Source organism: Lathyrus oleraceus, chromosome 1, assembly GCF_024323335.1.
Source record: "Lathyrus oleraceus cultivar Zhongwan6 chromosome 1, CAAS_Psat_ZW6_1.0, whole genome shotgun sequence".
In the NCBI taxonomy this organism is placed as follows: domain Eukaryota; kingdom Viridiplantae; phylum Streptophyta; class Magnoliopsida; order Fabales; family Fabaceae; genus Lathyrus; species Lathyrus oleraceus.
The window spans coordinates 56770319-56792548 of NC_066579.1; the positions used below are offsets into that span (position 1 = coordinate 56770319).

At 40.3% G+C, this 22230-nt stretch overlaps 1 protein-coding gene across 1 annotated transcript; it reads right to left on the bottom strand.

The window, feature by feature from the left end:
• Positions 1 to 17210: 17210 nt before the first annotated feature.
• Positions 17211 to 21004, bottom strand: LOC127091159 (uncharacterized). The gene is made up of 5 exons (XM_051029719.1): positions 20882 to 21004; positions 18662 to 18835; positions 18378 to 18539; positions 17854 to 17969; positions 17211 to 17229 (listed from the first exon to the last, which is right to left on the bottom strand). The coding sequence occupies exons 1-5, from the start codon at positions 21002 to 21004 to the stop codon at positions 17211 to 17213; spliced, it is 594 nt and encodes a 197-aa protein (XP_050885676.1).
• Between the last annotated feature and the right edge of the window lie 1226 nt (positions 21005 to 22230).

The window sequence follows — 22230 nt, forward strand, 5'->3', positions numbered from 1 at the left end:
CTCAAGAGCCACAGTCTCAAACGCCTGACATAAGGTTTCGTGGATCTCGCCATCCACCTCAACATATTTGAACGAGGATAGATGACTCACCAGAATCTCTTCTTCACCGCACACAGTCACAATCTGACCGTTCCAGACATACTTGAGCTTCTGATGGAGAGTCGACGAGACTGCCCCTGCTGCATGAATCCATGGACGCCCCAACAAACAACTGTAAGCAGGCTGGATGTCCATAACATAGAAGATGATATCAAAAACCTCAGGACCTATCTTCACGGGCAAGGTAACTTCCCCACACACAGAACGTTTGGATCCGTCGAAAGCACGAACGATCAGGTCACTGGGATTAAGCACAAACCCTTCCGCATCAATCTTCCTCAGAATCTGCTTAGGCAACACATTCAGCGACGACCCGGTGTCTACCAATACATGAGACAACACTGCCCCCTTGCACTCCATGGTGATGTGCAAGGCTTTGTTATGGTTTCGCCCTTCAGGCGGTAAGTCCAGGTTGGTGAATCCTACGCCATGCCTGGTGCTCACATTGGCCATCACACCTTCCAGTTGATTGACAGAAATCTCCTGAGGCACGTAAGCCAGATTCAACATCTTCAGCAAGGCATTACGGTGTGCCTCAGAGCACATCAACAGTGAAAGTATAGAAATCTTGGACGGAGTTTGATTCAACTGGTCTACAATCTTGTAGTCACTTTTCTTGATTATCTTCATAAACTCCTCCACGTCCTTCTCAAATGACCCCTCGGGCGCCTCCTTCTGAACAGGTTCTTCCTCAACCACAGCTTGCTTACCCTTTGCTCTGGCGAGAGCTTCAGCGTTATTGTCCCTCAAAGGCTGCGGTGCAAACAGACGACCGCTTCTGGTAAAACCTCCTGGACCCCCTACATTATCCACAGCCGGACCAACAGTTGCAGGAACTCTATTCGGTAAACCAATTGTCACTGGAGTTTGATTCACTGGTCTTGTCTGACTTTCAGCCCTTCTGTAACTGCGATGAGCATTATCATATTTCCACGGCACGGCTTTACTATTCTCAACAACCCTTCTCCCAGGCGCAACGATGGTAGTTGGAACACTGATGGTTACAGGCACGGGGATGGTAACTGGGGTACCATTTGCTGCAGGTGCACCGACGACCCTTTGTCCACGTTCTTCAGACGGGTTAAAGTAAATGGTGATAGTTGACGCTGTTCCACGATCTTTTACAGCCCTACTGAATTGCAAACAACCTTCATCCATCATACCCTGGATACCGGTCCTCAACTGGTCGCAACCATTCTCAGATTCTGCACAGCCCAAACAATCCTCATCACAGCCCGGGTAGACACCCCCATTCAGCAAACGACCCTTCACAACTAGCAGAGAAGTCTGAACATCATCAACATTAACAACCAGATCTTCAGCTTCTTTCCCTTCAATATTGTTCACTCTATGCCCACCGTGCTGAGGCATAGGGTTGTTTACGACGTTAGGCACAGGAGCGAAGTTGATCGCCTTGGCATCAATCAAATCTTGAACCTTGTGCTGGAGAGCTCGACACTTCTCAGTATGGTGGCCTGGTGCCCCAGAGTGAAAGTCACATCTAACATTAGCATCATAGCCAGGAGGCAGCACTGTTGGAGTAGCCATCGTACGCAGCTCTACAAACCCTAACCGGAGTAGTTCGGGTAGTAACTCTGCGTAGGACATGGGCAGAGGATCAAATCTTCTGTCAGCCTGCAATTTCTGCCTAGGCTGGAAAGGACGTTGCTGTTGTTGTTGTTGTTGTTGCGGTTGTTGAACTCTTGGTTGTTGTTGCTGACGAGGTTGAGGTGTCGGAATGGTTACTGCAGCAGCTTGACGGTATTCAATTCTGTTCTGATCTCTGCGGTGTTGAACAGCATTAGTTTCACCCTCTCTTCGACGAGGTGCCCCAACAAACGGCTTCCTAGAAGAAGAGGAACCAGCATCTTGAATCTTCCCAGTTTTGATCAAACTCTCAGTCCTCTCTCCACAAATGACAACATCAGAAAAACTACCGAATGGGCAGCTCCCCATCCGGTCCATAAACACACCTTGAAGAGTACCGATAAACATATCTGTCAACTCCCTCTCCAGCATAGGGGGTTGAACTCTAGCAGCCAGTTCACGCCACCTCTGAGCGTACTCCTTGAAGCTTTCATTGGATTTCTGACATAGACTCTGCAGCTGAGTCCGGCTCGGTGCCATGTCCATGTTGTGTTTGTATTGCCTCAAAAAGGCCTCACCCAGATCTCTCCAGCATCGGATCGAATCTCTCTTCAATTCCATGTACCAGTCCAAAGAAGCCCCAGATAGACTATCTTGGAAAAAATACATCCACATCTTTTCATCATCGGTATACGCAGAGATCTTTCGATAATAAGCCTGCACATGGGTGCGAGGGCAAGAAGTACCGTTGTATTTGTCAAAGGACGGTGCTTTGAACTTGTGAGGGATTCTCAAACCTTCAACCAATCCCATATTAGTAACATCAAAACCGAGAGAATTCTGACTTTCCATAGCACGGATCTTTTCAGCAAGAGCCTCAACTTTGCGGTCTCTCTCATTAACCCTTCCCAGAACGTCTTCGTCTTCACTGAGCAGAGAGAACATATCTTCTTGTCTGTCAACAATCGGAACAGGATTACGGGCCGGAGCACGGACTACTCTGGCATTAGCGGCATCTGGAACAATAGGTTGACCGTTGATTCGAATACCCCCCAACTCATCGCCTACAGCATAGTTGTTGACGGGTACAGCAGCAGCGACATTGTTATCATTGACCGGGCCTCCCTCTGGCGGAGCATGGTTGATCGGTGGATTTGCAGCCTCTTGTCTCTGAACCATAGCTCGAAGCTCTTCTTGACCTTGCGCAACCCCTTGCATCATATTCATAAACTGGGCCATGCTAGCCTTCATCTCAGCCAACTCAGCTTGAAATTGATCCATACTTCTTTGTTGATTCAGTCTTGTTGAGTAGCGGTGCGGACGTTGATCAGCTATCCTGCCTAAAACAGGAACCGGAGTGAGAAGTCACGACCAAGAACACCTGTTATGCAAAATGATATGGGTATGATGCAAATGATGCGTATGATGCACATGATATGCTCATTTCTCAGGCATTCAAAGAGCCTGACCCATCCTGAAAAGATGGCAACCTGCAGCAACAAGAGAACAAACAGATACAAGGAAATGCTGGCACCCTTATATATACATAAGGGTAAAAAGGCATACAACCAATGCCAACGGAATATCTGAATAAACAACGTACAAAGAAAAAGAATCCCATCCAACAAGCCTGGAGGTGATTCTTAACAAAAGATCCAAGAGATGGCTTACACGCAAATGAATCCCATCCAACAAACCTGGAGGTGATTCTCAACAAAATACAATCAGAGATACAAACTAAGACAGACGGTCTTCCGGAATGAGGGTCTTCAGGTAATGACACTGGTCTATCAACAGCGAACATTCTGAGCAATCTGGTAAAGGAGTGATCTTCTCTTTCAACTGTCTTCTCAGCTCCAAGACTTCTCCTTCAAGATGATCCTCTGACTTCTGTCTCAACTCCATCTCTCTCTTCTTCAACTGGATGTCTTTGTCTCTGAGTTGCCTCTCCAAGTCTCTGATCTTCTTCTGATAACTGGCCTCAGCCCTCTGCAGCCTCAAGCGCTCCCGGTGTTCTGCATCTAACATACTCTCCATCTCCTCGTAGGATCTCTTCTTGCTTCTCAGTCTGCTAGTATCTTCTTCTCGCACTCCTCTGAGTTGATGAGCCAAGTTCAACCTATCAGCTTTGGCTTTGTACAACTGCATCTGAGCGTCTTGCTCCTTCTCTCTCAAACGGCGGTTCTCCATTAGGGCTTGCTTATAGTGTTCAGCAGACACACTATCAGCAAGGATCAAAGGTGGTTGCTCCTGCAACGGCTCCATCCTATCATAGGGTAACAACAAAGTTTCCACTCTCTTCTTGACCCAATCAGTGTAATCGGGCATAGCAACGGCAAACTTCTTCCCCAAGACGGATCCATCCTTCACTCCCACATCTCTCCAGGCTCTCCCTATCTGCTCCAACCTAACAGGGTCATCCTTCTTCTCAAAACAAAAACTCTCAGCTATCTCTGCTTCGAGCGGTCTTTCGCTCATAACAAACCCTAGCTGGCGAAGAGAAAGAACTGGGTTGTAATTGATGCAACCTTTGGTCCCTATGAGTGGCACGCCCCGGAATCCACCACAACTTATGATGACATCCTTCACATCCATCCGGTACGACTGCCACCTGATGTCGTAGGAAGTAAGCGACATGACCCTCTGAGTCCACTTAAGAGTGCTCTGGGTATCCACAAATGGTCCACTGGCTGGCAGAAGAGACATGAACCATTTGAACAGAAGAGGTAGGCAACACCTGATGGCTCCTCCCTTACCATGCCTGCTGTGAATGGCATAGTAAGTATCTGCTAGAAGAGTAGGGATTGGATTCCCTCTGATGAAAATGCTGATAGCAGTGAAGTCAATGAAATTTGGCATACTGGGAAATAGGATGATACCATAGATCATGGCAGCTAACTGTGCGTGAAAAACTTCCCAATTCCCCTTTTCTGCTTCAACTCTGGCTACTCTCAACAGGAACTTCAATGGCAGACCTACAACTTCCCCACAGGGTTTCCAATTCTTACCGACCTCCTCAACACTCAACCGGAGAGCTCTGGCAATCAATCTGAAGTCGACCTCCTTTGGCACGTCCAAGAAGGGAGTCTGATGCTGAATAGGGATACCTAACAGGATAGAATACTCCTCGAGAGTAGGTGCTAACTGGTAATCTTGGAAAGTGAAGCATCTGAGCTCTGGATCGTAGAACTGAAGAAGCGTCTGCAGAGGCACTGGATCCACTACCGTCTTCAATACTGTCAAGATATCTCCATACCGCCCAACAAAACTCTTCAGTCGATCGTCTGTCACGAGGCTACCCAACTCAACTAGCGGAGTCAACGGCTCACGGTGGAAACTGTAGGAACAGGTCTTCCGCTTCAACTCTGGGACTGTTGCCATCTCTATCAGTAGACAAGCTCAGGAATGTACCTGAGAAATGATATGCATGCAGAGATTAGCTTTTTTTTCTTCTCTTTTTTTTTTGATTTTTTTTTTGGATTTTTTTTTTCATTGCGTTTCTTTTGAAAAATAAGTATGCTATGATGCACATGATGCAGACTGGACTGGCTGGTTGTGCAATCTCTGATACTAGGTCGAAGCTTCAGTCAAAATCGGAACATAAATCCCACTTAAGGTTAACTGAACACTGTCTGAACACAAAGTCACCATCGGAACCAAGTCACCAACAGAACCGAGTCACCAACGGTACCTGTAATGAATAACCCTTCCCCACTCACGGGTGTAGTCTAGGCCAGGGTAAAGCTTGAGAGAAACGCAGCATAAATAACCTTTCGCAGAACACTGTCATATACACACCCGAAGTATGTAACGACAGCATCCCACCAGGGTCTGAACTGCTCGTGATATCAATGTTCCGCTAAGTGGCGCCATACCACCCGCTTCCCATGAATCACTCTATTCCTAGGTATCCTAGATTGCACTCATGGTCTGGGTATTGGACCTTCTACCTCAACTGACTCTTCCCCCCCACACAGAGAGAAACAAACAACCAGCCAGGTGAACAGATGAATAAATGCAAACATTAATGCAAACATAAATGCAAACAATAGACAATGAATGCAAACAGTAAATAATGAATGCAATAAATAAACACAGCACAAAGCAACCAAAACCCTAACCTAAGAAGCGCTAGGAGAGACTCGCTCAGGGAAGATGGACCAGCATAGGTCAACTTCTCTATAGTCCCCAGCAGAGTCGCCAGCTGTCGCATCGCGCGAAAAACCGGCGGGAAAAGAAAGAAACAACAGAGCCGCCACCGTGCGTTATTTATCCCAAAAGAGGGAAAGGAAACGCTCGAAGTAAACCTAGGAAAGAACATGGTCTCGCGACCAAAGAGAATGGGTTCGGGAGTCGGTTATGCGAAGGGAAGGTATTAGCACCCCTACGCATCCGTAGTACTCTACGGGATCCACGCACAAAAGGAAGGATAAATGGTTGCTAAACACTGCTCACACTCACACACACTGGCTGAAAAGAGACAAAAGAACTGACTGAAACTGACTCGGCAAGATATCGTATCCTGGGCCTACTTAGTCTATCAGGCATAGACATCAGAGTCGAAGTAGTTCGGATTGGGGAAACGACACATGCTCGCTAGGATATCGCGTCCTATGCATACGTATCTTCTCGGACGAGAGAAGAATCAGAGCATTCGTAGCTCGGCTGACACGCACACAAACAAACACAGGCAAAGGCAAACGTGGAGCCTGAATGCCAATCACTGGGCTTACATCAGCATCCGAACCTAAACACACACAAGAAGGCAAACGTGGAGCCTGAATGCCAATCACTGGGCTTACATCAGCATCCGAACCTAAACACACACAAGGGTGGTCAAGACACAAAGGTGGAAAAAGAAAAAGGGCGCCCGGAGAGATCAGCTCAATCTCCTGCCTACATACTTCATCTGGTATGAAGATCAGGGCGATGTAGTTCCCCTACGCAGGGATAAAGGACTAGCCTAACCAGATAACAGAGGGAGACACAACTCTAGGGAGACTACGACTCGAGCCTAGATGTTGTCATGCAAAATCAACCCTAAGTTAAGGTTTCTAGCTAAATGGCACAAGGGCCAACCTATCCTAAGCATGGCTCACACAGGAAGCAAGCCACACACACTTAACTTGCACAGGAAGCAAGCCAAGCAAAACCTAACTTGCACAGGAAGCAAGTCTAAACTAATCCTAACTTGCACAGGAAGCAAGTCAAACAATCCTATCTTGCACAGGAAGCAAGTCAAACAATCCTATCTTGCACAGGAAGCAAGTCAAACAATCCTACAAGCACAGATAGCACACGTTATACACAAACAAGTGGCTCAAACAAGGGTTAGGTTTTAGTCAAGGGGTCATATCAACCTCGACAAACAAACCTCTGGAATGGGGTGAGGGTGCTCTTAACCTTGCCATTGAGGGGCTAAGGTGAAGCAGATGAAAGGATGAGTGAAGATAAGACTTCACAGCCCTTATCCCTGGCCTGGGAGAGCTTAAGACAAGAATGTGTGGGTTCAGAAAGTGGGAACCCTTCTACACATTTGAAACTGACTCGACTGTGCGATTGCACAAGATCTTGGGTTTGTATCTGCAATGCATCAACACAGTGGTGTGAGCAAAGCAAATGACACACTGAATAGTGGGGGATAGATTGCATATCCCTACCTTCCACCAATTGCCTCTTCACTTAGGAGGTCTTTGACTCTATGCAAGGACAAAAGTAAACAGTCACAAACATTGCCTCTTAAGGAGGACTTCAGACAGTTGCCTGGCCAAGTAACAGGCCAGGTCTTCCAGACTACATGAAGTAAAAGAGACATACCTCAATGCAAATTGCTTATACAAGCAAAGCAAAGCAAAAGTTCACAAGGAACTAGAAGCAACTAAAGCACCTGAAACAGTCAAGCAGATGTTAGTATACAACTTCAAACAAAACAAACAGAAACAAGCACCAACAGTCAATTAGGGGGCACAAGGATGTGCAAGGCACAAGGCTTAGGGCATGTGAGCCAAGCCACCTACAAAACAAAGAGGTTAGGCAATGATACTTGAGTAAGCTCAATCAAAAGAATTGGTCTTAATGGCCATTTGATGGTCAACCTGAAAACACAAGCTCAAAGGTGAGTAACAGGACCACTAGGACAAGCCTAGGGTCAAAAGTGAATGAGAAAATCAAAACAGCAAAGGATATCCAATCAAAGTCAAGTATAAACATTCAAGAAACACAACCAATTGGGTTCACATCCATATCAATCACTATCATCATTTCATGAGCAAATTAGGTCAAAGCATGGCATTTAGAAGCTCATAGAAGTCAACAGCAAGACTTGCATCAAAAGCAATCTAAACATTTTCCAAAAATCACCAAATAAATCATGATCAAAACTAACACATAGCATGGTAAGCATGTCAAATTTCATCTCATTTGGGCAAGTGGAAGGCAGTCAATGAAAATCAGAAAGTCAAAGCACATTTGAACATGCTCAAAGAAGTCAACCAAACATGCATCAACTTAGAAAAATCATAAGTCAAGAATGGTGTATGGTAAATGAATGGGATCAAAACCATGGCAAAGATGAGGATGTCTAGTTATCTCATGCAAAATTTCATGTCCATCCAATAGAGTATGAGAATTTCACAAATGAAATGGGAACATGTGTCACACAAAGTCAACATTTGTCTAGGCAGGGAAGAAAAATCTCAAACAAATGGAAAATAGTTCAATTAAATCCAAGAAAATTCACAAGTCAACTAGACATACAAGAGTAAGCTCATGCAAAAAATCAAGTCATTTGGAGGTCAAGAAGCATGGAAATGAAAATCATGAAGTTGGACATCAATGGTGTGACACAAATTGTCACACCCTAATTCAAAAAATCATAACTCACAAACCACAAATGATAAATTCACAAACTCTATACCAAAATCACCATGAGTGTGTCTAGTTTGAGCATAAAAATTTGGGAGCCATTGGATACATTCTCATCATTTCACAATTGATTTGGCAAGGTGTACAAAATTTGGTCACATGTCACAAACCCTAAGGCCATTTAAAAACCATTCATCCAAAAATTCTGGAAAATAATGATAAAAAAGTAGAGATCATGATGAACACAACACAAAAAATCCCATTCAATTTGGATCAAAAATGAGCAAGTTATGAATTTTGGAAGATTGATGAGATAATTGAAGAAAATAAAATGAAATGATAAAACGAGAATGGCATAATTGTAATATTTGGCTCCACTTAACTAAACACGGTCGTTTTGGCCTTAAAAATGAAATAATTTCATTGGTTGGTGAGTGAAAAGCCAGGCAACACGAAAATGGGGAGAGATCTAGGAAAATTGGGATTAGGGTTTGTGTTCAAAAATCATAATTTCACAATCTTGCCCAAAAATCAAAATTGAATACATGGAAATGATCAGCATGGCAAGGTCGACATGAATCCACCATTGATTTTCATTAAAACCACGCAAAAATCAAGAATCGAGCAAAAACACATTTCAACATTAAACTTCAAAACAATGTATCTTCATGGATAAGCATTCATTTCCAAAAGTGAAAGTATCACTAAACTCAGCATTGAAAGACCTATTCAAAACATGTCATGGTTTTTGAAATAGGGAGGGTCGAAATTTTACCTATTTTTGAAGCAGAATGAGAAACAGTTGTTGTTTGGTCTTTGAAGTTCAAAACAGCTGCTGCAAAAGTCTTCTAGTGATGGATGATAATTGGTGAGGTTAGCTTTGCTTTGTGGATGCTTGGAGAGAAATTCAATGTTCAACCTCTTTGATGATGAACCAACAAAACAAGGTCAAGGTGTTTGGAGTTTGAGTGAATGAACTTCTATGTCATGTTGGTTATGTTTTGAAGTTTTTGACAGGATCCTTGGAATGCAAATAGCAGGGGCAGTTTTGAATGAGTGTTGTTATGCAGTGTATTGGAACTGTGGAGTGGTTGATCTATGACAGATTTTTCTTGGCCAAATGCAAGTGAGGTGAGTTTGAGGTTTGTTGGTTAGGTTATGTCATCCAAGTGGTGAACCAAGTTGCTGTTGATTGGCCAAGCAGGGTTTTTGCTATTTGGAAGCTTGGGCAGAAAAGTGGAAAATGCCAAGTAAAGTCAGTTAGGCTTTTGGCTCTTGCTGCAAGGTGTGATTTTGGGAGGGTGTTTTATGCTGCTAGTTCATTTTCATGACAGGAATTGGTGAGGGTAGGGTCAAGCCAGTTTAGTTTGTTGGTTTTGGACAGAAGAAAATGGAATGCAAGGCAAGGTGAGCTTGAGAGAGTGTGAAGATTTTTGTGTGAGTGAGTTGGTTGTGTTGGCAAAGTTTGGCAGTGATGACAAGTTGATGAATCAAAGCTGCTGTCAGGAGTTGCTTTTGGTTTTGAGTCTTGACAGCAAATTTGAAAATGCAAGAAGGTGAAAAGACACAGTACAAGGCTTAAGTCTTATGAAGTTTGGACAGGTTCTCTTAACATGCCAAGCAAGATGATGTTTTTGGAGAATGATTCAAAGTGGTTTGTTCTTGCTATTGGTATCTCTCATGACAAAAATGATGAAAAGTCTGCTGCTGCTACTGGATGTGGCCTTTTGTGGTTTTTGAGCTTTGACAGTTTTCTTCCCATCTGCTAATAACAAGCTGAATCGAGATGAGTGAAAGATTGGTTTGTTCTATGTGGCTGCCATCTTAGGGTTGGTTTTAGTTTGTTCGTTATGCTAGTAGCAGGATTTGAAGGAACAAAGCAGTGTTGGAATGAATGCAATGCAGGGTGTAATGAGTGAATCAATGCAAGATGATGCTAGGGTTGGTTTTTTTGTTGGTTTGGAGATTGGCCAGTGGTAATGTAAAGCCTTGTTGCTTAGCAGTATGCGGTTTATCATATGAGTTGTATGCAGTTTTTAGAAGCTGCCCCCAATGCCATGCCAGAAAAAGGTGAGGAAGATATGGTGTCAAGGCCAGGTTCTGTTGTGTTTTGGACAGAAGATGTGGGATGCAAAATAGCCGGGTTAGGTCATGCTGCTGCTACTAGTTTTGATGACAAGGGATGGTATTTCATCTACTGTTAGAAGCATGGCAAGGTTGGTTTGTTGTGTTTGCACAGAAGAATATCAAAGTGAAGGCAAGGAGGAATCATGATTTTTTCTGCTGCAGTGGCTTGTTCTTTTTATTTGATGACAGGAAAAAATCAAATGAAGTTAACAGCTAGGTTAGTTTTTGAGAGAATGTGTTGGTTTTCTGCTATGTGTGTGGTACCAGGCAAGGTTGCAAGAGGTATGGTTTTTTTGAATTGTACAGCAGGATGAGGTGTGAGAGGGTATGGTCTTTTACTGCTACTTGTTCACTTTCTTTGACAGAAAAATGAAGTCCAATTTTGCTGCTATTACTGTTTTCCCATGACAGAAAAATTGCCTGAATTCTGCTGCTTGGTACATGGCATGGTATTGGTTATTTTTGAATTGCACAGCAAGGTGTGGTTTTGAGCAATTGCCAAGGTGTTTCCCTTGCTGCAGGATGTTGTGACAGTACAAATTAAGGTGTGGAAGCATGGATGGATGGTTGCTTTGTACTTTTCTTCCAAAATTCAAGTAAGCAAACATGGCCATATGTACTATTGGAGTATGGCTGCACTACAAGGCCTCAAAAGTGGCAGAAGAATGATCAAGAATGCTGCATAATGATGCTGGTACAAGGCATGGTTGTGGAAGCATGGACAAGTATGGTGCATTTGTACCTTTCTTATAATTCAAGCAACCAAGTGTAGATTCACATGTGCTGCATATTTTGACTTTGCAAACACATTCTAAATGACATTTATGAGCTGTTCCAATTGGCCAAATGTTGAAAAAATGTTTATATCAAAAAGTCAACTCTTGGTCAAACTTGCATTTAAATGAGAAAGGTCAAAATATGCCATTTTGATTGGTGAAGTTTTGGCTCATGAAATTTATATTTTTGGAAAGAGGGGATCAAATGTGACTTGTAGGAAAAAACCCCACCAAAATTGGCCAAACGGTTTGGGAGATATGGCCCTTTGAAGTTCAAGATTTTCTGAAATCGATTCGATCATAACTTGCCAACCACACATGGGAATTGAGAGTTCTAGGACTTTTTGGAAATGGGAGAACAAGATCTTCAACTTTCATGTTGGGCAAAAATTCATTTGAGGCTTGTATCATGATGTAAGTTTGAGGATCAAGACTTTCCATTTATGGCAGGTTTCAGTTACAGGCCTAGTTTCCGTTTTGGGAAATCTCTGATCTGGCTTCAAATTCTTCCATGATGGTGTTTTGCATGATGTATGATGACTATTTGGACATGAATGAACTCTCACAAACCAAATCCAATCATCCAATCACTGATTAAATGGACAGTTGACCATTAGTTGACTTTTAGGGTTTCTGACTGACTGAACCTCTTCTGATGAATTCCAAACCCTAATTCCTTGAGGACTTGACTTCAAATGATGTTCCAAGTTGTATGAACTCTTGATTATTGATCATGGTGCCCAAATTCCACAAGAATGACCACCATCCACTGCTTTGACTGACAGTTGACTTTTTTAGGGTTTTTGACTATCTGTGTATGAACTGCTGACCTCTGAGCCCTCAACCCTTGACCAAAATACTTCAAATAGACCTCCAAGCCATGTGAACTTGTTGGACAAACCCCAAGGCCTTGATTCAATGAGAAATTCCTTTGCTTGCTTGGTTGACTGATCAGGAGATTAGTTTGACCTAATTCTTGATTGCTTGCACTTGAGGCAACTGAGGGACAATGCAAATGCTATGCAATGGATCATGATGTGCTATGACCTAATATGAAATTGTATGTATAATGATAGGTGCAAATTTGAGGTGCTACACAAAGGATCTGACACTTCAACACTAATAATCTTGTCTATATCGTCAGGTCTTGGATACTTGTTAGAAGGATGTAAAAAAATCAAGATGTGTGCATGTGGCAATCTCATCTTCTGAAATTCAATAGTGTACATATCTCACTATGCCAAAAACTGGAATAGACAGCGCACCTTAGAGGGCGCTTTATTACAAAAGCGCTCTCTAAAGTGAAGCGAAAAATAAGGAGCAATAGACAGCGCACTTTAGAGGGCGCTTTTGTAACAAAGCGCCCTCTAAGGTGAAGCGAAAAAATAAGGAGGAGATAGAGGGACAACAATACATGGCGCTTAGAAAGCGCCCTCTAAGGTTACCCTTAGAGGGCGCTTTTAATAAAGCGCTGTTATAAGTCCATGTGCATTTCCAGCTTATAAAGCGCTTCTGGAAAGCCTTAGAGAGCACTTTCATAAGCGCCCTCTTAGGCCCCCTTTAGAGGGCGCTTTTTTTCCACAAGCGCCCTCTAAGGTGAAACGAAAAAATAAGGAGGAGATAGAGGGACAATAATACATGGCACTTTTTAGAAAGCGCCCTCTAAGGTTACCCTTAGAGGGCGCTTTTAATAAAGCGTTGTTATAAGTTCATGTGCATTTCCAGCTTATAAAGCGCTTCTGGAAAGCCTTAGAGAGCGCTTTCATAAGCGCCCTCTTAGGCCCCCTTTAAAGGGCGCTTTTTTTCCACAAGCGCCCTCTAATGTCCCCTTTAGTAAACATTAAAATTATAACATACTGCGCGTTTTGTTATTTCACTATCTGTTATTTTCGTTCTTTTTCACGCTAGGGTTCTAAGGTGTTTTCCTTCCACCTCTGTTAGATCTACATTATTACTGCGCGTTTCCTCCTTCTACCAATCAAAGGTACACGTTTTTCCCAATTTCTGTTTTATGTTATTACTTTGTTTTAGCTTTGCCCAATTTCTGTTTTATGTTATTGTTGTCTATGCTACGTTTGTTTCGACCATGATAGCGCATGCAATAGGAAATTGACGGTTGGTTTTTAGTGACCATGATAGCGCATGCAATGGGACTACATTACCCAGTAGTTAGGGTTATACGACCTATGAACATATGATTTTGTGTCAACACCAGTATCATTAGAAACCTAGGTCCGAATGTGTTTGAACTCTTCTGAAATTGTTTTTTGTTTATTCTAATTAGTAATGGATAATACATGGATGTCTTCCAATCGATTGTCGAGAGAGTACGAGAATGGGGTATCAGAATTCGTTAAGTTTGCCGTTGCGCACGCCGAAGACCCCAGTAGAATGATATGTCCTTGCTTGGGTTGTTATTATGGGAAACGGGTTGACGCAGTTCAGTTGACATCGCATCTAATGAGGCATGGAATTGATCGAAGTTATACATGTTGGAATTTGCATGGTGAGAAAAGTAACGAGAATGTTGAACCGGGGGATAGTACGACCTATGCCTCAAACTATAGTGGCGCAGATACATACGATTGTGATCGAGTTGAAGAGATTGCAGAAGCACTTGAAGGAGATCTTAAGGATTGTCCCGAAATGTTTGAGAGGTTGGTAAGTGATGCAGAGAAACCTTTGTATGATGGTTGCACTAAATTCACAAGATTGTCTGCGGTATTAAAGTTGTACAACTTAAAGGCGGGCAATGGATGGTCGGATAAAAGTTTCACAGAGTTATTAGCCCTTTTGAAAGATATGCTTCCTGAGGATAATGTTCTTCCCAATCGAACATGTGAGACCAAAAAGATGTTGTGCTCTATTGGCATGAGCTATGATAAGATACATGCATGTCCAAACGATTGCGTTTTGTTTCAAAATGAGTATGCATCGTTAAATGAGTGTCCTAAATGCGGTGTCTCGCGATATAAGAACAAGTTGTCTCCAGCAAAAGTCTTGTGGTATTTTCCTGTTATTCCGAGATTTAGACGCATGTTTCGTAGTGAAACCGATTCAAGACACTTGACCTGGCATGCAGATGAAAGAATTATATATGGAAAGTATCGACATCCGGCAGATTTACCACAGTGGTTGAAAATTGATAATGATTATCCTGAATTTGGAGAAGAATCAAGAAACCTTCGCTTGGCATTATCTACTGATGGAATGAACCCACACGGTATCCAGAGTATCTCACACAGTACATGGCCTGTGATTATTATGATTTATAACCTACCTCCATGGCTATGTATGAAGCGTAAGTACATGATGTTGTCTATGTTGATTTCTGGACCTAAACAACCAGGGAATGACATAGACGTGTACTTGAAGCCCTTAATCGAAGATTTAAAGATTTTGTGGGAGACCGGTGTGGAGGTTTATGATGGATATAGGAAAGAAAGTTTCAACTTGAGGGCGATGTTGTTTGGCACAATTAATGATTTTCCAGCATACGGAAATCTATCAGGGTATAGCATAAAAGGTCAATGTGCGTGTCCTATTTGTGAAGATAAAACAGATTGGAAGCGCTTGGAGTTTGGTCAGAAGAATGTCTTTCTCGGTCATCGGAGATTCTTAAATTCAAATCATCACTACCGTGGATGGAGAAAGGCGTTCAATGGAGAGACAGAACAAGGCAGAGCTCCACCTATATTGACGGGTGATCAAATTTTTGAAAAGGTGAAAGATTTGGATACTCAGTTTGGCAAGCCTTTTGCCCACACACTTGTCAAAAGTGGGTGGAAGAAGAGGTCAGTTTTTTTTGAATTGCCGTATTGGAAGTCCTTGTATGTGAGACATTTTCTTGATGTTATGCATATTGAAAAAAATGTATTTGAAAGTGTTATTGGCACGTTACTCAATATACAAGGAAAGTCTAAGGATGGCCTTAAGGCAAGAAAGGACTTGATAGCGATGGGAATAAGAACTGAATTAGGACCCTTGAAGAAAGGAAAACGAACATATCTACCTCCTACTGCTTATACTCTATCTAGAAAGGAGAAAAAAACATTGTGTAAGTTTCTAAGTGAAGTTAAAGTTCCAGAAGGGTACTCTTCAGATATTAGAAGACTTGTGTATATGAAAGACCTCAAGTTAAAGAGTTTAAAGACCCATGATTGCCATGTTATAATGGAACATTTTCTCCCAATAGGTATACGTTCTATTCTTCCAGAAAAAGTAAGAAGCTCTATAACTAAGTTGTGTTCTTTCTTCAAGTCAATTTGCAGTAAGGTGATCAATCCTGCGATCTTACCAATGTTGCAAAAAGAAATCGTTATTACTTTGTGTGAGCTTGAAATGTTTTTTCCTCCATCATTTTTGACATAATGGTACATCTAGTTGTTCATCTTGTAAAAGAGACACAATTGTGTGGACCAGCTTATATGAGATGGATGTTCTATGTCAATGATCCGAAAAGTACGAAATGGTCTATAGTTCTTTTTTCCAACAAAGTAATTGATGAAAACACTGGAGATCAAGGTGATATTGATGTTGAGATTGAATCGTTTACCAGAAATGATCAAGATGAGAATATTATATCAAATGATTCATATATTAGAAATGATCATAATGAGGGTATTTGGATCAATCCAACCATCCGTGTTGTTAAGAGACATGTAGAACATATTCCAACCAAGAAAAGAAAGAGAACATAGTGAAAAAGGTACAGGTCAAATGATTTTAATTGTTTTCTTTATTACAGGTAAAATGACTTTTATGATTTTAATTGTTTTTACATTTGTCATCTGATTTTAATTGTTTTCTTTATTACAGGTAAAATGGCTATTATGAAGTCAATCATTCGTGCAAGGGGCAAGGGATACTCGAAAGTATCAATTGATATTTGTTTAGATCACTACGCCAAATAAGAAAAAAGAGGGCGCTTTTTTTGGCCTATAACAGCGCTTTAAAGCGCCCTCTAATCTGGCGCTGGCATAGGTAAAGACAGCGCTTTTTTTTCCTGGTGAAAGCGCTCTCTAAAGTGGCTCTTTAAGCCCTTTAAGGGCCACTTTAGAGGGCGCTTTTTAAAGAAAGCGCCCTCTAAAGTGGAAACTTTTAAGGGTTTAGAGGGCGCTTTTACTGGAAAGCGCCCTCTAAAGTGGAAACTTTTAAGGGTTTAGAGGGCGCTTTTACTGGAAAGCGCCCTCTAAAGTTGAAATTTAAAGGGTTTAGAGGGCGCTTATTTTAGAAAGCGCCCTCTAAAGTGGGTGGTTATTTTTTTTTTTTTTTAAAAAGCGCTATATTTTTTCACTAAGTTCTCTTTCTTTTCTTGGTTGGAATATCTATAAGTGAGATCAATTTTCCTCAATTTTTATTCGAAAATCGTAAACAAGTGAGTTGAAATTGAAACATGTTAATTTTCAAGACAATATTACACAGGATCAATGAAATAAGAAAAATGAGAGGACAGAGCATAAAACTAACTTCTGCCAAACAATTTTGTTCTGACTCTCCTCAGCTGAACAAAAAGATTCTATTTAGTTCTGCCTAAGTACACCCCAAAAATTGCAGACTAACAAACTCAAGCAACTATTTGGCAAGATATCTCATCCTAACATTTGATTATTGTGAGCGATTGTGCAGTCTAGTGCATTTGACGGCTTGATCTGAGCCAAATAAAACCGAGCACGAGTCTAGATCCATTCAGGCATAAATGTGCACCTATAACAGACAAGGCTTCCTTGCAGTTTAATATCTAGCCTCTGAATTCTTTCAATCCTTTCCACAGCACCTACATAAATAAATGTTAAGAAGCATAAGCTGATAAATTTTGAAAATTTTATCATAAATAGCACCCTGCTAGTATATTGAAATTCAAAATAATTGGAGGAAAGAAAGATGTTTTCACCTTTTTCAATAGAAATGAATTAAAAATAAAAACTGAAAAATGACGAGAGTTATGTTTATAAATAGACATGCAATAGTTTTCACACTATGATACTGATACATACATATTAAAACACCAAATCCTAATTTTGAAAATATACAAAGACGAGTCAGAAATTATAGTTTTTTTTTCAATAAGAGAATCACAAATTTAGCTTAATCCTAACGGTCAAAGACATAAAAAATTACTAGGAAGTACACTAATCTAATATCTATCCAAAAAAAATAGAAAAGCAGCACTAATTTATTCTATAAACCTATTTGCTTAGTAAAGAGGTAGCATTAAGTCCACAGCTAGTGTGTAAAAATGTGAGAAACCCCAAAAACTTTATCAAGCAAAGATACACAGACTATTTAGCTTTTCTAATTGAGAAATAAGTTCAACTACTATAAAACAGAAAAAAAATGTAAGGAATTGGCTTGTTCTCAAAACATTTTCTACATTTTGAAAAGAAGGTGAAAAAACAACCTTTTATATCTCTTCTTTGAACCACATGGACAAGGGGCATTCCTGCTAACTTGTCCACTTTTAGCCAAATTAGACCTTGCAAGATCCAATGGATTTGTACCAACCAGCTTTTGGAGCTAGAGAACAAAAATAAAAATACGAATGGTTACACAGATTATTTGATACAGCAAAGTAATCCTCTTATCTCATCAGATTATGCATATGCTCATAAACCCACAAATACTTAGTTATCAAAGAAATTGATTATTGACTTTGGTTTGCATGCATTATATTATTTACATATAGGCACCCAAATCATGCAAACAATGAAACCAACTCTCAATGAAATATCAATACCAACAACAATGAATACGATTGCAATAACCGCAATGAATGCGATACAGACCCAAATTGTGCTCCTTTTTTCAAATGTAAAGATAAAAACGCCAAAGCAAGACCAATTTTCAAGTATAAAAACCAACATAAAAGCAATATTTTATATCTCTAATACGACAGTAAAAGTGTTAATTAAAGAGGAAGTTTACTTCAGCAATGTTTTTGGGCATTGGTTTTCCTTCTTTGTTCAACTCCTGAATCTTCTTCTGAGCTTCTTTAGCCCAAGTAAACTTCGCAAGTGCATTCTCCACATCAGCAATCGTGCAATTACAATGTTTCGCCGCCTCTTGTTTATGACTAGTCTTCAAATTCTAAACATAACAAACCAAAATCACCATAAACCCTAAAAAACAACAAATGCAGAAAATTCTAATAACAAATTCATACAACTTACTACATTATTACAGTTTAATCTGAATAAAAAGATACCTACCTCTCCGGTATAATCGAAAGCCGCGAGATATCGAATAATCGCTTCGTATTTCTCAAACACAGTAGCGAAAGTAACTTCGCTGCTTCTTCCAACCATGTACTCTTTAAACGCGCCAATTTTTCTGGCTTTCTTCATTTCATCGGCGAAATCTGAAATCGGATGAGAAATGAAAACCTAAAAGTACGAAGAACGAGAAGAAGACGAGATTGAAGTGAGGGAAATGAAACCAAAAATATGAACAATAGCGAACGTCAGAAGAGAAACCAAGTAATATGAAGATTAGAAAAATACCTATGGTGTCAAAATCGAACAGCTAACAACGAATTAATAGAAGGAGGAAACGTCATAGATCTAACAGAGGTGGAAGGAGAACGCCTTAGAAGTAGCGAAAATCGTAGCAGTGAGAACCCTAACGTGAAAAAGAACGAAAATAACAGAGAGTGAAATAACAAAACGCGCAGTATGTTATAATTTTAATGTTTACTAAAGGGGATCTTAGAGGGCGCTTGTGGAAAAAAAGCGCCCTCTAAAGGGGGCCTAAGAGGGCGCTTATGAAAGCGCTCTCTAAGGCTTTCTAAAAGCGCTTTATAAACTGGAAATGCACATGGACTTATAGAGCGCTTTTTCAAAAGCGCCCTCTAAGGGTAACTTTAGAGGGCGCTTTCTAAAAAGCGCCCTGTATTGTTGTCCCTCTATCTCCTCCTTATTTTTTCGCTTCACCTTAGAGGGCGCTTTATTATAAAAGCGCCCTCTAAAGTGCGCTGTCTATTCCAGTTTTTCGCTCCTTATTTTTTCGCTTCACTTTAGAGTGCGCTTTTGTAATAAAGCACCCTCTAAGGTGCGCTGTCTATTCTAATTTTTGGCGTAGTGGATGGAGATGTTCCATTGTCGTCAAGCCTCATTCGCGTAGATGATGATGCTGGATATTTGAAAGTATCCCTCTACGACAATGGAACATGTCCATCTAAACAAATATCAATTCTATCTTCAAAAGATAAGAGACCAAAAATATAAGGGGATTACGCAGCAAATCGAGTCAGTTGCATAAAAAAAAAGGTATAAACACAATTATATGATATTTATGCATAGAAAATGTTAATTCTTGATCTTATACATCACCTAACTAATTTTATGATATTTTAGGTTCATGCTATTGATATCGAACAAAAAGAGGTTGTTGCTAAGAAGACTGCTGCTAGCAAAAAAAACATACATCTCAGAGATGCTTTTGCTACTTAGTTTTATTTCTTTTTAAGTTATGAATTGGTTGTATATTTAGAATCTTTAGAAGTTAAACAATTATATATCAGTGGATTGTTGTATATGTATGGATTGTTGTATATAAGGCTTGTTGAATGCAATGTGTGAAAAAGGGCTTCAAATTATACAGTTTTGGGTGTACTGCTTCAATATACAGGTTGTCTAAAATAAATAAAAAAATATAGCGCTTTTTAAAAAAAAAATTTTTTAATAACCACCCACTTTAGAGGGCGCTTCCCAAAATAAGCGCCCTCTAAACCCTTTAAATTTCCACTTTAGAGGGCGCTTTCCAGTAAAAGCGCCCTCTAAACCCTTAAAGTTTCCACTTTAGAGGGCGCTTTCCAGTAAAAGCGCCCTCTAAACCCTTAAAAGTTTCCACTTTAGAAGGCGCTTTCCAGTAAAAGCGTCCTCTAAACCCTTAAATGTTTCCACTTTAGAGGACGCTTTCTTTAAAAAGCGCCCTCTAAAGTGGCCCTTAAAGGGCTTAAAGAGCCACTTTAGACAGCGCTTTCACCAGGAAAAAAAGCGCTGTCTTTACCTATGCCAGCGCCAGATTAGAGGGCGCTTTAAAGCGCTGTTATAGGCCAAAAAAAGCGTCCTCTTTTCCCTCTTTTGGCGTAGTGTCTACATACAAAAAAAAGATGAAGTGGTAGTTAATAGTATTGAGTGATAAATGTTGATATTGGAAATATGTAAGAAATAAAACTTACATGATAGCACTTTCCCTAAGACACCCTCTTTGGTTAAGTCTAATAGTAGTTGATTAAACTTGATTTTGAAGATTCTAACTATTATATCTGGCCTACCTTGAGGATTTAAATGTAGTGGTCCAAGAACTCTCTGTATCTATGGCCAATTGGGATTACAAGTAAAGGTGATGAATAGATCTAGAAAACCCATGTTACTACATATTATCGTTCCATCATAGTATAATTGATCCATAAACCTACGACCCCCAACATAAGATGATGGCAACACAACTCGTTTACTTGTGTTTGAACTTGTAGATTGATTTTGATCACTTTCTTCATTTAGATTATTGTACTTTGAGACTCTTAGTTTTGCTTGGTTGTTAGTAGCCATCTCAATCTCTCTGATTCTAGCATAATGTAACCATCAACTAAGAACTGCTGAAATAATCCTCTAGATGATAACAAAGTTTTAGCCTCCTCAGACCTGTTTTGACATCTAAATTAAAGTCACTCTCTAACCGTAAGTCTATTTCTCTTGTTGTCATTAAAAACTTCCAAGTCTCTATGTGATATATTAGGTCTATATCCATCCTCCCCGTATGGAAATATCAAGGGATATTGGTAAGCCAAATAAGTTGCATGAAACTCATTTTGTTTACCTCATTTTGTTTAGACAATGATATCCCTTTCCTCAACTGTGTGAACATCACCAACAATCAATGTTGCAACTTATGATACAGTTGTTTGATTGTATATTCTTCCATCTGTGTTCTTACCAGAAATGAGTCTCAACTTCAAGTTCTTAATATTTCAATCATTCAAGCGATGTTTCGCCATTTGAAAGCTCTTTACATGTGTATTGTTTTCATAAATCATGTTAGAAAATTGTTGGGCAACTGAAGGATCAGTGTTTTTTGTATTTCTGATCAGATAAATAATGGAAATAAAATTATATGATATAAAGAATAAGGGTTAATTAATATGACAAAGTAATGGAGAACATAGTGGATAAATAATAAGATTTATATTGAGGAAGTTATTATGTTTACGAAACATAAAACTAAAAGATTATGTATTTGTACCCGCATAAGGAACATTTTCATTAAAAAGAAAAAGTAAGGATATAGAAAATATTACGTTAGGCCTTGCATCCGATTTTGGACTTTATTCTCGGTGTCGTAAATGTATAGTTGTGCAAACTTCGGTGGCTAACCCTCATATGGCAACAAACTACCAATTCGATGACAGTATTGACCTTGAATACGTATTGTTGGAGGACCACCATCATTGTTAAATCGGCTATCCAACTTTGCACCAGGAGAAGTAAATACAAACATCATATTGCAAATTCTAATATGTTGTTGGAATTTTCTACTTTCAATGGATTCTTGATCAAAAAGTAGACGTGATAGAGTAGAAGGTGGTGGTTTTAGGAATTGAAGTTCTACTTTTCCATTACCACAACACATAGAAAACTTTGGATTTGCCGAATGATAATGTTTGTCCATCCTTTCTCGATACCCCATCAAAGCTTTGCAATGCCGACATTCAATTAGAGGGTCGCCAAGATCAAAGTATTCTACATATATCAAAAATCTACAATTAGTGTCAAGATTT

Excerpts from the sequence above, each read along its gene's own strand:
- LOC127091159 (XM_051029719.1), bottom strand. The coding sequence starts at position 21,004 with ATGGCTACTAACAACCAAGCAAAACTAAGAGTCTCAAAGTACAATAAT. Across the intron at positions 18,540-18,661 it reads CTTTCGATTATACCGGAGAG|AATTTGAAGACTAGTCATAA; the intron begins GTAGGTATCTTT and ends TGTTATGTTTAG. Across the intron at positions 17,970-18,377 it reads TGCCCAAAAACATTGCTGAA|CTCCAAAAGCTGGTTGGTAC; the intron begins GTAAACTTCCTC and ends TTTGTTCTCTAG.